At 45.6% G+C, this 21,177-nt stretch overlaps 1 protein-coding gene across 2 annotated transcripts in view; it reads right to left on the reverse strand.

The window, feature by feature from the left end:
• The window catches only part of Adamts17 (ADAM metallopeptidase with thrombospondin type 1 motif 17), a 323,860-nt gene that overhangs the window by 118,082 nt on the left and 184,601 nt on the right, over positions 1-21,177 (reverse strand). For both annotated transcript variants that reach the window (XM_052763539.1, XM_052763540.1), the window contains exons 11-12: positions 8,682-8,783; positions 6,554-6,699 (exon numbers count right to left, since the gene is read on the reverse strand). In XM_052763539.1, the coding sequence (XP_052619499.1) occupies positions 6,554-6,699; positions 8,682-8,783 (248 nt within the window). The remainder of the gene's footprint in view (positions 1-6,553; positions 6,700-8,681; positions 8,784-21,177) is intronic.

Raw genomic sequence — 21,177 nt, forward strand, 5'->3', positions numbered from 1 at the left:
TGGCGCTGAGAAAGAGCACAGAACTGCCCATCCATTGTCACAGGATGCCTGACACAGGGACAGCTGGCTGGAGCATGAGGGTTTTTAAGGATGCATCTTTGGGGCTGAGTACATGGTTTATTGCCACCCAAGCAAAAGGACCAGAATTTGGATCACCTGCACCTATACAAATGCTGGGTAACCATGGAAACCCATCCCAGCACCTGGGAGGCAGAGACAGGCACTTCCGAGCAAGATAGCTAATGAAGTTAGTTGAGTTGTTGAGTTCTGGATATAAGTGAGAGACCCTGCCTGAAAATACAAGATGGTAAGCAATCGGCGAAGAAAGATATTGGATGTCAACCTCTGATCTCCACAGGCATGTGCATAGACATGCATCTACACACATATGAACACACATACACATGGAAAAAGATGCATACCTGACGTGAATCTTCAATGTCTAAATAGTTATCTTTCAGGACTTTCTAAAAATTGACACAGTTGAAGCTTAGATAGATATAAACTAAAATGACTTGAACAGGCCCAGCACAAGAAAAGGAGATCCAAGGGAGATACACACAAGATGCTCAGCTTCACCACTGGTGAGTGAGACCCACACCCTAGGAGACATGGCCACCAGAAGCGCCACAGTGGAAAAGACCAATGACAGCCTGTATCGGCAAGGAGGGGGAACACATAAAAACTCACCAGCTCATGGCAGTACAGACAAGGCAGCCACTGTGCACAGCTAGCCAACTGTCATACGGTCACACATGCAAGCACTGGAAGCTGGCACCTTCACTTGCAGGGTGCTAGCACACACATGCATGGGTGCTGCAATGTGTGTGAGCTGGATGGGAATGAACAATACTCTGCAGGAAGTTTTATAAATGTGTTTAAAAAATTAAAAAAAAAAGAGAATAAGGAAGTGACATTTCAAGGACGAACAGATGTGGACAGAAAGGTGAGTCTCATCCCCCTCTGACCCTTCCCAAGCTCCTCCTGGTCTCCTACGAGGGTAGGCTTCACGGCACCACAGACAGCAGTGGTAAGGAGATGGTAGATTAGGCAGATTAGGAGGCAGAAGGTCTGCTCTTGATTGGGAAGGACAAGACATATAAACGCATGTAGGCTAAAAGAGGAGGATCCAGCTGGTGCACCTTGGGGGCAACTGCAGTTCCAGTGTTGAGGTCTCCTCTGGAAAGTATGGAAGCTGTGAGTGTAACTGGTGCTAAGAGTAGACAAATCAGGTTTGTTTTTAAATGAATAGCCCACGGAAGTCCAGGTCCTTAACACTGAAAGCCCACAGGTGGCCTCTCACTGGGCGAGCAAAGCCAAGCACAGTCCCAGAACTCTGCCCTTCCCTCCACTGAGTACCGAGTGACTAGCTGCTCCCCCAACCCTTGCTGTGGCCATGGGGTGACAATGCTGTGGTGGTTCTGATGTGCCAGCTCTCACCTGTAGGTATTGGGACAGAGATGGCCCTTTACACAGGTGCAGCCGAGCCTTCCTCTCCTCACCCAGCGACAGAATCCAAAATAGAGAAGAATTTTCCACTAACTCTGACCACCAACAATAGAAATGGTAGGAAAGAACAAACTTAGGAAGCTGGTTTAAAAACATGGATGTTAAGAGCACTGGCTGTTCTTCCAGAGTACCTGGGTTCAATTCCCAGCAGCCACATGGCAGCTCACAGCTGTCTGTAACCCCAGTTCCTGGGGACCTGACACCCTCACACAGATATACATGCAGGCAAAACACCAGTGTACATAAAATAAAAATTAAAAGAATTAAAGAAAATCAACATTTACAAATAAAACAAAACAAAACATGGATGGTTCCCCCTCTGTGTACACTGGGAAGTAAAAACACCAATAGCTACAAAGACCAGGGCCAGGAAAGAGGATGGGGTGATGGGGAAATCTCTTGCCAGTATCTCTGGACAGTGAATAAACCAGCTGCAGAATGGAAGGAAAGGGGCCAGGGATGTGCAGATAGAGCCATGGGGAGAGGTTCATGGGAGTATTCCAAGCTGTTCACAGCAGTGAGCTCTGGCCATCTCCTGAAATATCAGGGCAGTGAGCTGTCTGATTTAAGGAGTGAGACAGAGAGTATGTTGTTTGGGTCAGCTCTTGGCTCAGAGGCCATGATCAGCTGTGCTTTGTAAGTCACCCCACAGACATTGTTCAGGATCAGGCCCTAGGCTGCAAGCCCTAACTGCCTGAATGCTGACCCAGGAAACACTTCAGGGCTGCTGCAGATCCACCTGCCCAAAGTCTGACTGGGTTTTCCCTTCTCATCTTCGTTGGCTCCAGGAAGGTAGGATGAACTCTTGAAGAACATTTCCCAAGGAGACAGGGTGAGCTGTTCCCATTCCCAACAAGAAATGGAGCTGAATGGTCACAGTGAATGATCAGACTGACTAGCAAGGTGTCAAAATTACAGGACCAAAACAAGGTCATGCTCTAGGTTGAAATAGGCAAGACTGGGGTGACATGCTCAGGCTCCTTCCTGAGCATTTCTGGCTGTGAGTGATAGCATTGCAGGGGAAAGGTGGGCTACAGTGCCTGGCTTTTTAGAGCATCCAAGACTCTATACAAGTAAGGGGGCTTACTGGTGATCTATTACTTGGTCTGATTGTTTCAGTTAATTTTTGTGTTTCTGAGGGGAAAAGAGACATTCAGGATATGTCATAGAGGCCTGGGAAGGGCAGAAAGATTGCTTTCCCTTGGGAAAACAGGCAAGGAGATGTCCCGGCATATTTTATTGAGCTACTGCTCTGCTGTAGGCAGGGAAGGGATGGTGGAGCCGGCCCTAGGCCTTCATGGAGCTCCAAAGCCAATGGGAACAAAGCAGAATCAACTGAGTTGAGACACAAGAGACCCAGCCATGCTGGAAGGGTGCACAGGGTGACACTTCACCTCACTTAAAACGGGGTGGTCAGGGAAGGGGCTCCTCTGAGGAGAAGAGGCTTCCACTGAGATCTAAGCGAAGGCCAGTTAGGGCCAGGAGAGCACACTGATGAAGGTCTGGGTTGGATCATTGTGGCTGAAGAATGGACAAGATCCTGCAAGGTGGGAGCATGCTGAATGGTGGCCATGCTGGTCCCCTAAGACACGCTGACCCGGAACATGAGAATGGTCTTCGTTCAGAAAAATGGTTGTAGGAGATGTACTTTACGATCTTAAGCTGAGAACATCTCAGACTGCACAGGCCTGAAATCCAATGGTAAAAGCCCTTCCAGGAGAAGAAAAGGTAGAGAGACCACATGAAAGGGCAGGTAGACAGTCTATAAGCCAGGGGACAAAGGCCACCAGAGCCACTGGAAGTTAGAGCAAACACAGGAGACACACTCTATTTCAGGTATTCAAGGAAGAACCAACCATGTGGATACCTTTGATTTTTGATTTCTGGTTTTTTAGAGAAATTACCATGCCAATGGGTTACTACCTACCTGTAGGACCATGGGCAAGTCATCTAATTGTTACATGACTCAGTTTTATATCTGCACAATGGGGATAAAAGGGTGTCTCTCCCACAGAACTGCCTGGCTAATAACGGACTGAGCCCATGCATTCCACTATGCCTTAGGAAATTGATACATGGTAATTGTGGGCCCCATTCACCAGACTTATTATAAATAGCTGTAAATAAGAAAAAAAGGTAGCCATGGGCATGGGGCTATGCCCTTGAGCAAGGCGGTAATGGAGGTGATATGTATGAAGAGGTTAGAAGTGAGCAGGGAGGAGAGGGTAGCTTACAAGGGATTCAATTTGAAACACAGGCAGAGGGAATCATGGGAAGGCAGGCAGGATTTTATATGCTTTACTTTTCACTGTAAACCCATGCCCAGCATTCCTTAGACTCAATGCTTACTGCAAGCATCCAGTTGAAAGAGCATCTGTTAGAAGGAACACAGGCCTGGAAGGAGCGAGAACAGCGGCCTTCTCTTTCTGGTACACTTTTATCACTGGTCTCCCCACAGCCATTGGGCCAGTGGAGCCTGGGCAAGAAGGAACGCCTGTGCGCCACACCAATGTGTGAAGACCCCACAGTCCTGCAGCTGTCCGTGTGGTTGCCGGTTCTCTCAATCCAAAGTGATAAAACACAGGAGGGTGAACAAGAGATAAAATTCATGATGGGGGCAGGGCTGGGGCGAGGGTCTCAGTACAAGTAGGGCATGGTGGGCACTGGTAATGAAGCTAAAAGAAAAATGTTGTGAGCACTTTGTCTTCTGGGGCCACTGGATCTGGAGGGATGGGTCTAGATCCCAACACATAAAACCTCACAGCAGGCCAAGCCAGAGAGGGTACAGAGAGGGCTCTAGGAAATGGGAAGTCTTATGCGGTCTTACAAAATGTCCCTAGGGTAGCCCAGAGCAACAGGTCAAGATGCAGCTCAGATTGCGACAGGGAACCAGCCCTGGTGGGAAGCCACAAAGGAGACTCTGGAAAGTCTCCTCTGCAGCTTGTCTCCTGCAGGGGATCTTAGCAATACTGCTGCAAGACAAAAGGACAACACTGGCCCTTTAAATAGTGCCTAATGCCTTTCCCCAGCACTGGGAAAACATGTGATGTGAACAAGTATGCTGTCACCTAAACACAACTAAAGTGCCCAGCATGTCAGAACGGAGGGGATGCTGAACATTTAGAGGCTCTGTGTGATGTCTACTGGGTATCACCTGATAAGAGCTGACATTTGTGATAAGCCAAAGGAGGCCAGTATCCATGAGCTCTAAACCCAGAGCACCCATGGCAGCCTCCTGTGCTTCATATAAGCCCTCTTACCCTGTGCTGAGCGGCAATACAGCTCTGTGAGCTAGAGGGACAAGGCGGATGGCTTCATCCTGGTTCTCACCCTGTGCTGAGTGGCAATACAGCTCTGTGAGCTAGAGGGACAAGGCGGATGGCTTCATCCTGGTTCTCACCCTGTGCTGAGTGGCAATACAGCTCTGTGAGCTAGAGGGACAAGGCAGATGGCTTGCTTCATCCTGGTTCTCACCCTGTGCTGAGTGGCAATACAGCTCTGTGAGCTAGAGGGACAAGGTGGATGGCTTCATCCTGGTTCTTCTGCCCGTGTTGCTGATGATACGGACCATGGATGAAGTGCCAACAGCTTTATAGGCAGCCCAACAAATTTTCACAATTTGTAGGTAGGACCAGTAAAAGCTACCAGGTGCTGTAGGGTAGGGGACAGGATTGGACTTGAAGACTGGTCTGTGCCAGTTTTCACATTTGGTTCTTCCTCTTCTTACATGCCAGTGGCCTCTAATAGGGGAACCCAAGGCCTAGGGAACAAAAGGGTCTCCCTTGAGGTCAAAGGCCAATGACCAGGGGCCCAAACATCAGCTCTATGAATCCAACCTACACCTCTCCTTTGGGAGCCCAAGCTGTTACTTTCAACTGAGCCAAGTTAAAAAAAAAAAAAAAAAAAAAGCCTACTGTCCAATCATTTCTCAGCTGAAGTTTTTAATCATCTCCCTCACTAGTAAGATGTCACTCAGGCTTTAAGTTAAGAAAGTCATTCCTGACAGGTTAAACACCGACTGTGTAGTGCGCCAGACATTCAGCTGTATCTTAATTGAAAAAGACATTTTGCACAATGCCATTTGTTACAGGACGACTGAAAACTGCTATGTGATGGCCACCCACTAAAATATGGATGTCAGCTCTCCTTACAAAGAAGGTTCCCAGCCTTGGTTGGCCCTTGGCATCACCTGGGACCGTTAAGGCATCAACTGCATGGCCCACCCCCATGATTTAACTATGCAGCCCGAGCTTTGGGAGTTTTTACAAACAAGGGGTATCTGCTAATTCCTCATCAACATGACTTCGCTGTGGAAAACCATTTCATGTTTAGACACAATTTATCATTTGCTCACTCTCCAAACAGATGGGACCTGACTGAGGACACTCTAGAGAGAAAGCAGATGGTCAAAGCGAACGTTTACAATTGGGAAAGTTCAGAGAAGGAGAAAACCCATGGAGATGTAATTACTATAATAGAGCATGAAAATCTGTCCCTGAGTTTTCCAGAGCAAATGTCCTGGGGTGAACAGGAAGGGTCTTGGTGTATCATAGTTCATAAAAGGGAATTTAGAAAAATACATCAGGTTTTTTTCTGTCTAATAGTTCTAGAAGGAAAAATAGTGAAAACGATTTAGCTTAACAAATACTGAACCCGTAGATACTCCCAGACACACGTTCTACCTGCTCCCAAATCTGTGAGCAGCAAGTTGAAGGTCAGCCTCCCCTTCGGGAAGGTCTCCAGGCTTTCTGAGAATGTCCCTCAACTAAGAAGACCATGGCATAGGCAAGACAGATTGTCATCTGTCTGTCCCAGGGAGTCTTTATACCACAGCCAAGTAAGGGATAAGGGAGCCAACTTGCCCTGGGACTCTACTGTGTCCCTGTGCTCAGAAAGAGCTCCGCAAAGATGACAGGACACACTCCAGGCCCTCAAACTCAACCTCAGTCTATCCTGTTGCCCTTTCTAATGCACTTCTCTGCATGAGGGGAAAAGAATCGCAGAATGGGCTGCCCCTTGCAGCGGGGGGTCAGGGGAAACTTACGGGGGATTGTCACACTTCCTCTGCCGGAACCGTGCTCCCGTCCCACACGTTCTGCTGCACATGCTCCAGGTGCCCCATGGGCTCCAGTCCCCGTCCACATGTTCTGGGATGGGTGTCTTGCTCACACACTCCCCAGCCCGGCACCACTGAAACACACGAAAGGGCCACACTCAGCAAAGCCACTTGCTCCCCAAAGGACTGATTTCCCTCTTGGTGTCAAAGTCCATTTTGACGTTTCCATGGAAGCAGGGTATTTCAGGGTGTGCATGTGTGCTAATGCTTGCTCAGCCTGGTGCCTGTAATCTCCCTGGAGTTTGGAGCTTGCCACTAATTTATACAGGGAATGTGTTCCACAGAGATTTCCTAAATTCTCAAGAAAAGGACGGATCCACGTGGCATGAGAACAGAACTAAGGGTGTGGACAAGTTGAATAATGCATGTGTATTTCTCTCCAGAAGACGACGTTTTCAGGATCTGAGGCCAGAGCTTCAGGGCTGGCTTTAGTACTTAGAAATGACAAAGTCAGGTGTGGTGGTGCCTGCTTCTGAACCCAGCATGTGGGAGGCTGAGACGGGAGAGTACCACAAATGGGAAACCAGCCTGGGCTAGCCAGATTGGTGGTGATGGTGGTGTGCATATGGGGGTGTTGGGGTGGGGGTTAGCTGTGGGTAGATGAGCCTTGGTTCTTTCTAAGGATAAAAGAAAGTCAGTCCTTAAAACAGATTTCCCAGAGTGTGTGATCCAGGACTTCCCAAGCACAGCATCAGAATAAAACTTTACATCCTTTTGTTGTTGTTGTTGTTAACTCTTTCAAGACTTCCAACAGGCCAGGCATGGTGGTAAAAGGCCTGAAATCCCAGCATTTATTTGTGAGGTGAAGGCCTTGAAAGAACACACGGTTAAGGCCAGCCTGGGCTTTACAGCATGATCCAGGGCAGCCTGGGCTATATATAGAGGCTCTATCTCAAGAGGGATAAAAGAAGAGCAGGGGAAAAGACAGGAAGATGCTGAGGAGAGGAGGAAGAGCAGGGAAAGACAGGAAGATGTGGGGGAGAGGAGGAAGAGCAGGGAAAGACAGGAAGATGTGGAGGAGAGGAGGAAGAGCAGGGGAAAGACAGGAAGATGTGGGGGAGAGGAGGAAGAGCAGGGGAAAGACAGGAAGATGTGGAGGAGAGGAGGAAGAGCAGGGGAAAGACAGGAAGATGCTGAGGAGAGGAGGAAGAGCAGGGAAAGACAGGAAGATGTGGGGGAGAGGAGGAAGAGCAGAGAAAGACAGGAAGATGTGGAGGAGAGGAGGAAGAGCAGGGAAAGACAGGAAGATGTGGAGGAGAGGAGGAAGAGCAGGGAAAGACAGGAAGATGTGGAGGAGAGGAGGAAGAGCAGGGAAAGACAGGAAGATGTGGGGGAGAGGAGGAAGAGCAGGGAAAGACAGGAAGATGTGGGGGAGAGGAGGAAGAGCAGGGAAAGACAGGAAGATGTGGAGGAGAGGAGGAAGAGCAGGGAAAGACAGGAAGATGCGGGGGAGAGGAGGAGGGAGGAGGAGGCAGGAGGAGGGGAAGATTGAGGGGAAGGGAGAAGAGGAGGAGGGGACTGGGAGGAGGGAGCAGGGGAGGTTAGGAGGAGGAAGCAGGGGAGGAGGATGGAGGAAACAGCAAACAACTAAGGAAAGGTTGCAAGTAAGACTGAAGAGAAAGCTGTGTAGCTGCAGGTCCTTCCCTCAAACCTTATAGTCTCACCCCTGCCAAAGGATCAGCTCGCTGCCTAAAATTTAGCCAAAATCTGACAACATGAGATTCTCATCAATGTATGGCGAGTGCATTGGTTTTTGGTTTAATACCTACTCATTAAAAACCCTCCGTTTAAGAGAATTCACTTGTGTGACAAAAGGAGTTCATTTAATTAAAAAAAAATCAAGGAAATGATTGATTCTTGTAGCTGCGTAAGGAACAAGGGGTGATACAGACACATGGGTGTGCTGTGGGCTCCATGGGCGTTACTGCAGTGCTCAGGGGTATTTCTGAGGCTCCCGAGCAGAGTGCACACTGCCTTCCTTCCACAGGGAGAGCAGCTCAGTGTCCAGGAGGTGCGAGGCTGCCGCCTGCCAGGGCTGCTAGAAGTTGGGTGTTACCTTGTCTGCCCCACACTCGGTGCCGTCCAGGGGAGGGTCCAGCTTGGTCTTGCAGGATGTATCTCCCTCCACCAGGCACCACAGCCCAGCACACATCAGATGCTGCAGGACAAGAGAAGCAACCATAAGTGCCTCAAGAGCACGCCCAGATGCAGGTCACAGCTGGGGTCAGCAGCCATGGAGCAATTACCATTCCGATTTGGGATTTCAGACACATGGGGAGAAAGGAGGGCTGAGTCTGGGATTCTAAAACTTTGACTGGGTTATTCCGCTCAGTGGAATTCTTGCATTCACTCCTCAGAGGGCCTGTCTCACGGGACTGAGTTCAGGAGTTCCAAACTCAGGGAATTCTGGGAGGTGCCTCCCAGGAGTGGTTAGTAAGTAGGATCCCTTCCAGTTAATGCAAGAGATAAAGGAGATGGCCATGGCCTGACAAATCATCCAAGAGACAGCCCTAGCCTAACTCCACCAGAGGCAGCTCCGTGCCAAGGGTCCCAGGTGAGCGTGTTGGACAGTGAGTGAGGTGGAGTTTTAAGCAGCTATCACGGGGACCAGAAATGGGAGGCTGACATGCAGAGGTCGCCTTCTATTCTCCCTGCCTGGCTTCTACCTCTGCTGAGCTGGGTATAAATTATTGCAGTATTTTACCTAGAAAAACTTGGAACACCCACAAACAGAGAATTAAAGCAATTCTACTAAAACAGGAATGGGCATCTAAAAAGACAGACTCCCAATTGTAATTAATAAGACATTTGGACACTGACAGTGTGTTCAGAATGAGATGAATTATCAAAATTGCCAAGGCAGGCATGGCTATTCTTCCTTCCCAAAGGACTTGTGAGCAGACAGGACCATCAACCATAAGAGATGGGGGCTGGCTGAGTCTATTCCACTGGGAGAGGGATTCTGAGCTATGTTCTACATGTTGCTCAGGGGTCCTAGTGGGACAGTCCCATGGCCCAAGGCCGCTGATGAGTTACACCCATCAATGCACCTTTCTGCACTTCTCTCCCTGTAGATGGCCCCTCACAGTATTTCCTGGGATTGCTTCCCACATAAACTACTTGCACCCAAATCCTCACCATGATCATGGCCTGAAAATTGGAAACAGATGTTCCTATGGCGCTTTTAAAGACACAGTGCTTCCAGGATGCCGAACCCAATTGAGTCGAAGAAGCTTGAGCTGGAATGGGAAGACCTGACTCTCCACTGTGTGGCCAGCGGTTAGTTGGTGCCCTTCGGGCAACACGAGGAATTCCCTGCAGCATGGCACAGGGAGGCGACAGTGAGGTTTGCAAAGGGTGTGCTATGCTCCGTTTAGAAGTCTGCTGTTCCAAGCAATCGCAAACATCTGCACAGAACAGATGTGCAACTGTGCCGTCTGAAGTAAAGAAATGTGCAGAGATTGGAGGGACAAAAATAAAGAAGAAAGGAAGGCAAACAGCAGTGGAGGGGGCTCTTACAACAGGCTAAGAAAAGCTCACAGCTCCTTCTCACTTTTCAAGTGTGTGGGAGCTGGTCCGAGCCTTCAAAGAGTCAGCGACTGAGGTGGACTGCTGCACAGCACACGTGGGTCCAGAGACGCCTGCACGTTCCCCTTACTGTTCACCTCTCCATGGAACGGTAAAAAGATGAGAACCCGCGCGCGCACAGCACAGCTGCTCCCATAAAGACGACTGCACCTCATTAAATGTTTGATTCCTTGCACTTTCACCCAAGAGTTCCTCCAGATTGTTGCAGCAATGTTCAGACACGTGGTCACGAGGCAAGGCAGACCCAGGAGCACAATTAAGGGCAGGAGTGCTTGGGGTTAGGAGAAATAATGGCCACATTAGGAAAGAGAGGAAGGAGGAGGGGTGAACTGTTCATTGTGCATTTTATGGACAGGGCTTTCTCATGAAACTTCTCTAATTATCAAAGCCAAAGAGTGGGAGGTTAGGCAGAGTCTTCTTAAACAGGATACAAAAATACCAACTTAAATAAAGGAGGAAAAAACACAAATGAATTAAACTCCATTAAAATGAAGAGCTTTTGTTTATTAAAAGGCAAGTATAAAAATATGAGAGAAGGTATTTGCAATAGATGGGGGAGGTATTTGCAATGCACATAACCAACAAAGTATATCTAGCACATTTTTTTTAAAAAAGAAAACAAACCAAAACTACTAAAGATCAAATAAGAAAAAAAAGCCTCATGGAAAAATGGGCAGAAGACTTGAGTATTTCATAAGATGATATTTAAATGGCAATGAAGCACATGAAAATATGCCGAAGTCTCTTTAGCCATCAGGCAAAGGCAAATTAAGACCATCTTTAGATACTTCTACATACACTGAAAAAGATGGAGAATTCTTCTCCTCTTCCCACCTTCCTCCCCCACTTCCTCCTTTTCCTCTTCCTTTTTGAGACAGGGTTTCTCCATGTAGCCCTGGCTGTCCTGGAACTCATTCTACACCAGGCTGTCCTCGAACTCACAGAGATCTTCCTGCCTCTGCCTCCGAGGATTAAAGGCATTCGAGACCAGTGTGCAGCAAGGATTCTAATTCTTGACAAGGATATAGCCACCAGGAACTTTTCGAGCAACTTTGGAAAAACATCCATCACTATTTGTTACAGGCATTATACACTGTCAATTTTATAAATCCATCCCCAAGAATATTGCGGAGAGAAATCTGAATATATGCTGTATGAAGACATCAGGGATGCCCATTTCAATAGGATTTGTGTTATTACAGAGGTAGAAACAAGGCAAATGCTCACTGACACTGGAGCAGATGTATCGTGATTAGAATAGGAGAATATGGTGGGATTTTTGTTTGCATGCAACTCAAGCATAGGTAAAACTCTAGTGTTGGGAGCCAGATTGGTGGCTTTGTTTTTGTTTTTAAAAGGGGGAGTAAGCACAAAGGAGGCTTTGGGATGGCAGTCTTGGCCCCAGGTGCGGCCACTGGCAGTGCCTCTCCAGGATGGTTTTCCCAGCATGCTTAGTTAAATTTGGTATTGTCCTAAATTTGGAATTTTCAGTATTCTCTGCCTCCTTGTCTTCCTCCTTCTACAAGCATTTTCAGGCACATATTAGCTAAACCCTGTGGTAATGTGTCCCTAAGAACCTGCACAGTTGCTGGTTCCTTGGCAGCATTTGATAGTCTATTCTTGCTTTTTCTTCTTCTTGGCATGTCTGTAGGAGTTGATGGCTAAGCTGTTAACAGTTCTGCAGCCTGAGCTGTTACCATTGTCTTCTGGATGGTGCTGGACACCTCAGAGAGCCTCTTTATCACAATGCCCTGAATTGGAAGCCGAGGGTGAAGTCATTGTTTTCCAGTGACTTTGCAGACAACCATGTCCACCATTTTTCCTTGCCTTGGACTCACTTTTACCCACAGAATGCAGCACAAATGGCAGGATGTGACATCATGATTAGTTCATAAAACACTAGGATCTCTGCCCTCCTTAAAGGCTCTCTGGATTGTTTTCTTGGCTTGCCTTCTTTGGTCAAACTAGCTGCCATATTAGAAAAGGCCATGCTACAATAAACAGGCCAGTCTGATGAACTAGACAGCATGAAACTTCAGCCTTTGTTCCAACAACCTACAAGGAACAGGGAACTTCCAATAATTACCCAGGGAGCCTGGGAGCCCGGTGACAAACTCTTCCCCAGCTGAGTGTCAAATGAGACTTCTGACCAGACCTATGCCCTCACCATAACCTCGCAAAATTGCTGAGACAGAAAAGACCTGGCTGAGCAATGTCTTTATCCCCAACCCTCATGACGTTAAAGATCAGAAATATGTTTTGTTTTAAGCAACCATATTTTGTGGTAATTTGTTAAGAAGCAATAGTGAACTAACACAGATACATTTTTCAGCACTTTTCCAAACATCAAAGACAAGAGATTTTTTCTAATGTCTAGACAATGAAAACATGGAAGCTTAATTGTGTAGACCAAGTGTGACAGGGAAATCAGTGGAAAGAGCCCGTCTTCTATGAAAAACACTATAGAAAGGCAAGGAAAATCCAGAGGAAAACACAACCTAGGACCAGAATCATCTGACTTAGTAATAAATGAGCTAACCTTGTCTACTAAGATAAAACCTTCACATTAGACGATAAACTAAAGCTCTATTAGATGCTGTGTTACAAGCACTTAAATGTGATTCAGAAGTCAAAATAAAGGAGAATAACTCTAATGTCAGTCAAACTTGAACCCAGAACCTGAAGCACGAAATAATACAAAGAAATTTACCCTCAACAGTTATCTAGTATCTATGCCCCAAATATTACATAGTATTAAGTCTCATTAAACAAAACAGACCTGGGATAAAAGGGTAAACAACAAAAAAAGAAGTTACTATAATCATTTAACGGATCTTTCTCAGTTCAGGACAAACCAAATAGTCATGGGACAATAAAAGAGATGTAAATAACATCAAGATAGACTTGATAGAGCTCCAGTTCTTAAAACAAATATGGCAAGACACATCTTTAATGGTCATGGAGTATTTATAACAAGTAGCCCCAGTAAAATGTGGACGTGAAAACCATAGCATGATGAAAATGATACTTGAGGCAGCACATTGCTATGTATCCCAGGCTAGCTCATCACTCTTGTAGTTCCAGGATCACAAGCAGGGGCTACCACACCCAGCTTGTAATTAAATATTTGTTTTAAAGAAAGCTAGAGAATAAATAACCTTGTCACATGCAAAAAGAAAAAAAAGAAATCTAAATTTTCCTTTAAGCAATTTTGTGGTCCAAAGGAAAAACTATAACCCAAGCTGCAGACAGTGAAGGGAAAAATGGAGAGGGAGACACATTGAGATACATAGAGTATCTGAAGAAATATTTAGAATCCAAACTACAATAATAAGAATAAAGTAATTTTAACATGCTTAAAACAGAATAATACCAATCTATTTAAACAAACAATCAACCCAGAGGATAAAACTAAGCCTGGTGGTAGTGCTTATAATCCCAGCTCCCCCAGAGGCTGAGGCAGAAGGGTCATAAGTTCGAGGTCCACCATGGCTACAGAGTGAGCTCAAGGCCAGCCTGGACAATCCAATAAGAGCCTGTCGTGTGAAGTTACAAGGGACTGTGGGACAGAGCACGTGTTTAGCAAGTGTAGAGCTCGGCCTCTGTAATCAGTACTGCAAACACAAACCCTGCCACCAAGAAGACCAAAACAGAGTAAAGATAAAAGATTATGTTATGATTTAAAAAGCAGGGCACCCAAAGACAACCCCCAGAGCTGCTTCTCTGAAGGGAAAGTGTACCAGAGAAACCATTCACTAAATTATTCAAGAAAAAGGGGAAGGAAAAAATGAAACAAGAAGGAAAGGATAACTAAAAGGCAGACCAGAGACCACCTGACTCATTTTATGTACAAAACCCATGGCTTTTCTGTAAATGTTTAAAATAATAGACGTACTATTGACATTAAGCCTGTCTCTAGGGTAGAGAGATGGCGCTGTGGGTAAAGCACTGACCGTGTAAAAGTGAAGTCACGATTTCAGATACCCAGAGCCCACCTGTGACTGCAATCCCAGCACCTGGCAGGCAGAGCTGGGACGATCCCTGGGCTTCCTGGCCAGCCAGTCAAGCTGAATCAAGAGATCCGAGTTCAGTGAGAGACCGTGCATCAAAAAATAAGGTAGAGCTGGGCATGATGTCTCACACGTTTAATCTCAGCACTCAGGAGACAGAGAGGCAGGGGGATCTCTCTGAGTTCAGCCTAGTCTACATAGGACACTCTAGGCCAGCCAAGACTACAGAGACCCTGTCTCAAACAAGAACAATGTGGTGAGTGACTGAAGCTGACGTTGCCCTCTGGCCTCACACGCACGCATGTGTTGTAATGGATAATACTGATTATCAATTTGACAGGCTCTAGAATCCCCTAAGGCAAGCCTCTGGACACATCTGTGAGGGATCATCTAGATTAGATTAGCTTCTTCCATATTTGTGAGGGCTCCTCGTACTTGTGATGTTTAAGTGGGCAGTACCTTTCCTAGGTTTGAGTGTTGTACTGTGTAAAAAAGGAGAAAGCTGGTGGGATGTTGCACTGCATAGAGAAGAAGAAAGTCCTCTCCTAGAATGAGGATGTACTGTGCTCCTCATTGACAGGATGTAGTGTCACCAGGTGTCTCAAGCACCTGGCATCATCTACAACAACAAATCCCCTCCAACTGTCAGCAGGGACAAATACTTCCCACTCAGGTTGTTTATTGTCTAGGATTTTGTCACTATGATGAATTAATTCTCCCTCTCTCTGTCTCTGTCTCTCTGTCTCTGTCTTTCTGTCTCTGTCTCTCTCTCTCCCTCCCTCCCTCCCTCTCTCTTTCTCTGGCTACAGACTGAATGACAGAGGGCACCTAGAGAAGCACCATGGCCACCCCACTGAATTCTTAGTATCGTATTTTTCAAAGGGACTTCTATTTAACTTCTAAGGAGCAGCTAACACCAACATCTTAAAATATTTAAGAACATGAGAAGGGAAGATATTTCCCCTATTTTTTTCATACTAATTAATGTAACATTGACACCAAACAGAATAAGCATAAGAAAAGAAACCATACTAAACTCATTTGTGAATGATTGTTGCACAGATTCAAAATACAATTTACTAGCACATTTGAATGAATTGTACCAAAGCCAAGTGAAATTTACTTCAGAATTCAGAGAGCTAAGTGTTAGAAAACATGATAATAAAATTCACCATATTACTAGCTCAAGAGTGAGGTGTTAGGGCTGGAAAGAAGACTCGGAGGTTAGGAGCACTGGCTGCTCTTGAAGAGGAACCGGGTTTGGTTCCCAGCAATCACATGACAGCTTACCACAGCCTGTAGCTCCAGGTCCAGGGGATCCGATGCCCTCTTTTGGCCTCCATGGGCACCAAACATGAATGTGGTGCATGAGACATACAGGTGGGCAAAATGTTCATGCACATAAAAAGTTGTCTTTAAAAAATGAGAAGTTACTTGTTCTCTCCACGGATAATAAAAAGATATTTAATAAAATCCAATTGTGACTCTTATTAAATGCTTAATAAGATTTAAACAAATGTAGACTTTTTAAACTTGATTAATACCTGTCTCATGAGGGAATATTAGAAGCATTCCCCACAAAGTCAAGAGGAGAAGGATATCCAGTTGTTATTTTAGATCAGAGAGGATATTAGTGATTAGGAAAAAAGGAATCATGTCAATAGAAAATGAAATTATTCAACGAGAATATGTACAGTATCCAGGCAGTTCATTTAACAAGATGGCTGCACCCCTTTATGAGATATAATCAATTCAGTGACATAATGGAAGAAAAGTCCTCATTCAAAAAGGAACAGAAGCATTGTGCAGAAGCAAATGTGAGAGGCAACGTGTAAGATGTATACAAAGACCAAAGTTCTCTGGAGGGTGGGTTGGGAAGACATCTTGAAATCATGTAAAAGAACATGATGTTACTGCAGGATAATTCAGAGTTATGTACAAGGACATACTTTCCCCTAAGTTAATTTACAGAAGAATGAAATTGAATTTAGCATAATCACACAATTTCCAACTAAATGAGAATATGCTGAAGACCACATGGGAAAACAAACAAGGAATAGCTCACCAGCAAAACTGTAGACAAGCACATGTTCAGTGTATTAAAATACTTTATAAAGCTATGGTCATGTAAACATTAAGTGCACGATGTGATTAGTGGGACAGACGGGGAAATCCAGAAATAAAGAAGAAGCCACGGGGTCTGGAGAGACAACCAGTGGGTAAAAACACTTCCTGTTCTTACACAGGACCTGGGTTCGATTCCCAATCCTCACGCTAGGTTACTCCCCTCTTTCAGCTTCCACAAACATCTCCACACTCATGTGTGCACAAATATACTCAGACACACACATATTACATGATGTTGTATTAAGGAATTTAACATAAATGTAAATTCATAAAAGTAAAAGAAGCAGCTGCAGAAGTAAATTTATCTATAGTTTAGGAGTGGAAAGACCATTTTGGGCATGGAACAAATCCCAAGATATAAAAAAAAAAAAAAAAAAAAAAAAAAGTTTACTTCAAACACACACGCATAAAACAGAAAAAAAAGAGAAAAGAAAATACTGAGCTGAAAAAAAGGCTGAAAAGTTATGTCAGCTAAAGGTCTATTTTCTTTCATAGGTAAAATTTCTAAAAACCAGTTTTTAAAAATCTCCAGGACACAATGTAACAAAATTAAAACCCAGTCCAGGGAAAAGAAAACGTACTAGTTCTTCAGTATACAGATAAACGCTCACGCTCATTAATACAAGAAATTCAATTTCACCTGCAAGGAACTCATTTTCAAAATACTCAAGATGGGCAAAGATAAGAAAGATGGGGTGATGGGGCTGGAGAGATGGCTCAGTGGTAAGAGCACTGGCTTCTCTTCCAGAGGACCCAGGTTCAATTCTCAGCACCCACATGGCAGCTCACAACTGTCTCTAACTCCAGTTCCAAGGGACCTGACACCCTCCACAGACACACATGCAGGCAAAACACCAACACACATGAAATAGAAATAAATAATGATATATTTTTAAAAAGATGGGGTGAAGGCCAGGGGAAGGAGGCACTCTTGCACACTGCTTGTGAAAGCATGCAAATATAAGCCTCTTTGGAGATCAGTTGAGCATGATCTGTATCTGACGTGTGCTCTTGGTATTATATAAAATTCAAAGATAGGCAAAAACAGCCTGAGGGACCACAGTGTGCAACAGTGGTCCTCGTAGGGGCAGTGAATAGGGACAAGTAACAAAGGCCGTTCTGGGTGACTCAACATACCCTGCTTCCGGATGTGCTGGTCATACTCATACAATTAGTGAAAAACCAGCGTAACTGTCTTACCATCTGTGTGTTTTGTGTTGTGTTCTAGGCCAATTAAAGCTATGGAATTTCCATATTTACACATTTGTGTGCAAAATGATCTTTGACCTACTTCTAGTTATTTATCCTGCGCATCTGTGGTTCTCAGTCAGGGGCAGCTGAGTATCCCAAAGAGCATTTGGTGGTATCTGAAGACACAGCTTTTAGTTGTCACAACTCAGTCAGGAGTTGTCCCCGCTCCTCCAGCAAGGTGAGTATATGCCAAGGATTCTGCTAAACCCTTCATGTGTACACGTTGTCTCCCAACAACAAAGAATTGTCTAGTTCAACATGTCAATAGTGCTCAGGGTTGGGAAACCCTGCTACAGAGAAACTTAATCCTAATGCAAAAGGCAAAGCTGTAGGTCACAGTAGGGAATCCTGTGGAAGGCACCTCAGCCAGGTGACCTAAGGTAACAGTACCGTCATTCACCACGTTAACCCCCACCCCAGGTTATCCTTACCCGTAATGAATGATCTCACTCTAACGAAGACACAAGAAAGGCCCAATTCATGAAACAGCTGGTCAGTATTCTGCAAAAGCATGGAAGTCGTGACCAATCAGGAGGGACTGAGGAGCTACCACAGAGAGGAGCCCCTATGGGAGAGGAGAGTAAATGCAAACCAGGATCCCAGCTGGGACTGTGGTGCAGAGAAAAGGCGGCAAGTGTCTCTCACACCATAACAAGTTCATTTCTTGTTTTTGACAAAAGTATATATTTTTAAGTGCTGGGGATCGTGAGCATGCTATTAAAGCATTCACCCATTGAATTATTCTCCCAGTTCTTTCAGTTTCTAATTTCTATGAAAGTTGTGTATATTTATGGAGTGCTGTGTGACATTTTCATACATGTATCCTTTGTGTAATGTTCAAACCAGGTGAAACATATTTATTTCCTCATGCATTATTATTTCCTTGTGAATTTCTTGGTTTTAATAATTGCTCTAGGATTATAAAATACATTAACATATGGAAAGTTGGTGAATGAAATTTACTATTTTTACAACACTTCCTTGAGATCTAAAACTGTCTCACAATAAGTTAAAAACATAACACGATCTACAGTAATTTTAAGTGGAGCAACTCCATTTATACTGATATTGGAGAACTCCAAGACATTGTCAAGGGGAAAATAGTCACAAAAACATGGGAGTAAGCTAACATTTAAATAAAAAAGGGTTTACATAAGCGGTCATGTTTCAGATCTTACACTTTGTGCATATTTTGCTCATTTGGGAAACACTAATACCAATCTGGAAGATCATACTGAAGGCCAAGCTTCTGTGGAGAGGCTACTCCTTGCTATGGTTTAGATGTGAAATATCTACAAAGGGCCTATGAGCTAAAAGGTTTGGCCCCAGCTTGGCACTGTTGGAAAGTGATAGAACCTTTAAGAGATAAGGATAGTGAGGATGGTCTTCCAGTTATTGGGGTAATATCCTTGAAGAAGACCCCAGTCATTTCCTCTCCACTTCCTGGTCAGCATGAGGCGAGAAGCTTTGCTTCATTACGCTCTGACTGCTATGATGTAATACCTCATCAGACTACCAAAAGCATCAGACCAAGGACTGAAGACTCAGAAACCATGAGGCAAAATGTACATAGTCTTTTTCTAAGTATGCTACCTCTGGTATTTTGTTACAGTACCAGAAAGCTGATAATAAGCTCTTTGTTATAATTATTTAATATCCACAGTGCATGTTTACAAACTACTAGCAGCTATACTCTCCTGAGTTATCTTTTATAACATTATAGATTGTCACATCTCTCAGTCATCACCAGAGAAGTGTCTTTTTGCAGTCGATGGCTATTAGCATAGAGGCCCATAGCTAGTCAACATGCAAAGACTCAGCCTACATGAGATATCCATGTCACACCCCTTTTGCACAAGACTCTGGGGTCACTGTAGAAGAACGGGCATTGAGATTGTAAGAGTCAGAGGTAGTGGATGTCTGCAGACAAATAGTATTTGCTGAACAGGCCAGGGCGATTGCACACACAAACACACAGTGTCTGTAACTGTACATGCAAGACTTGTACAGGACCAGACAGACAAAGACCCCTGCATAGATGGGGGAGAGTCCAGCCCTCAGGTGAGGAACCATTAGCAGTTGATGGCTACTGGGGAGGATGAGTCAGTTTTGTTCAGGGATGTGGTCCCTGAGAGGCTACCCATATCCCAGTCAATGGTCCGACACCACACGTCCATACTGGCTGCACTAAGTGGACTTGGAAAAAGAGCACATGATCCAGTCATAGTGGCACATTCCTTTAATCCCAGCACTCAGAAGGCAGAGGCAAGCAGATATCTGTGACTTCAAGGCCAGCCTGGTCTAAGGAGAGTTCCAGGACAGCCTGGGCCACATAGAAAGATCCCGCCACAGACATACAAACAAGCACATGAAGTTGGGAGGGAAGTGAGGGGGGAAGTATGGAAGGAGTTGGACGGGAAGGAATGGGTTGGATTTGATCAAAACACATAATACACATACATGAAATTCTCAAACAATAAAAATAAAAGTGATGAAATTTTAAAGTGCTAATGATTTTTCCTGAAGACATTCTTATATTTCCTCCTCAAGGGCACTTCCTCTTTAAGTACTTTTCCTCCCTCATCTAGTTAACCCTGGTCATGCCCATGTTCACCACAGCTTGCAAATCTAATACCCACATAAACCTTCCTCGTCCCCTGCAGGACCCAGTTAAAACTCCATGTCAAAGGCCAGCTTCGGGCTGGTCTGTACCTGAACCCCACACCATTCCTCTCCTCTATACCTCCATGGATTCTGCTCCACCTGCACCAGATAGAACTCTGCTCCTGTGCAGGGGTAGCTGTATCTTCAAGGGCCTCACCTCTTCCCCAGGCTCATCTCCCAAAGACTGCTCTATACTTCACTAGAGCTACAGAGTGGATGGTGAGTATGGCATTCTGCCTGCCTCTGTGGAGCTTGGTCCAGGACTGAAATACATGATATCAACAGGTATCCTAATGCTCTGCTCCTTCAAGGTCAAATCCAAGGCACTCAGGCTTTGTAAAGAGGCAGCCACTTGAACCAATCAGGAATTGGAGGCCCAGACTCCTCCAACTGCCCCCTTTTCCTGTTCCAAACAGGAAGAATCCATTAGGGATTTAAGGGTGTGCCATCCTGACCAGTTCTGCTGGGAAACAGTTCCATTTCTCTTCTCTGCTGTGCCCTGGATGCTGAATTCTCAAGGACAGCCTCCCCATCATCACGTCCACACAGCCCTGCCCCCTGCCCCCATCACCTTCACACAGCCCTGGCCTCCCCATTACCTCCACACAGCCCTGGCCTCCCCATACCTCCACATAGCCCTGCCCCCTGCTCCCTCTCCCCATCACCTCCACACAGCCCTGACACCTCCCCCATCACCTTCACACAGCCCTGGCCTCCCCATCACCTCCACACAGCCCTGGCCTCCCCATTACCTCCACACAGTCCTGGCCTCCCCATCACCTCCACATAGCCCTGCCCCCACATCACCTCCACACAGCCCTGGCCTCCCCATCACCTCCACATAGCCCTGCCCCCACATCACCTCCACACAGCCCTGGCAGCACATATACATCTCCTATAAAGGCATGCTGG

This window comes from Peromyscus californicus, unplaced genomic scaffold (genome assembly GCF_007827085.1).
Source record: "Peromyscus californicus insignis strain IS unplaced genomic scaffold, ASM782708v3 Scaffold_4__1_contigs__length_199733344, whole genome shotgun sequence".
Taxonomy (NCBI): Eukaryota; Metazoa; Chordata; class Mammalia; order Rodentia; family Cricetidae; genus Peromyscus; species Peromyscus californicus.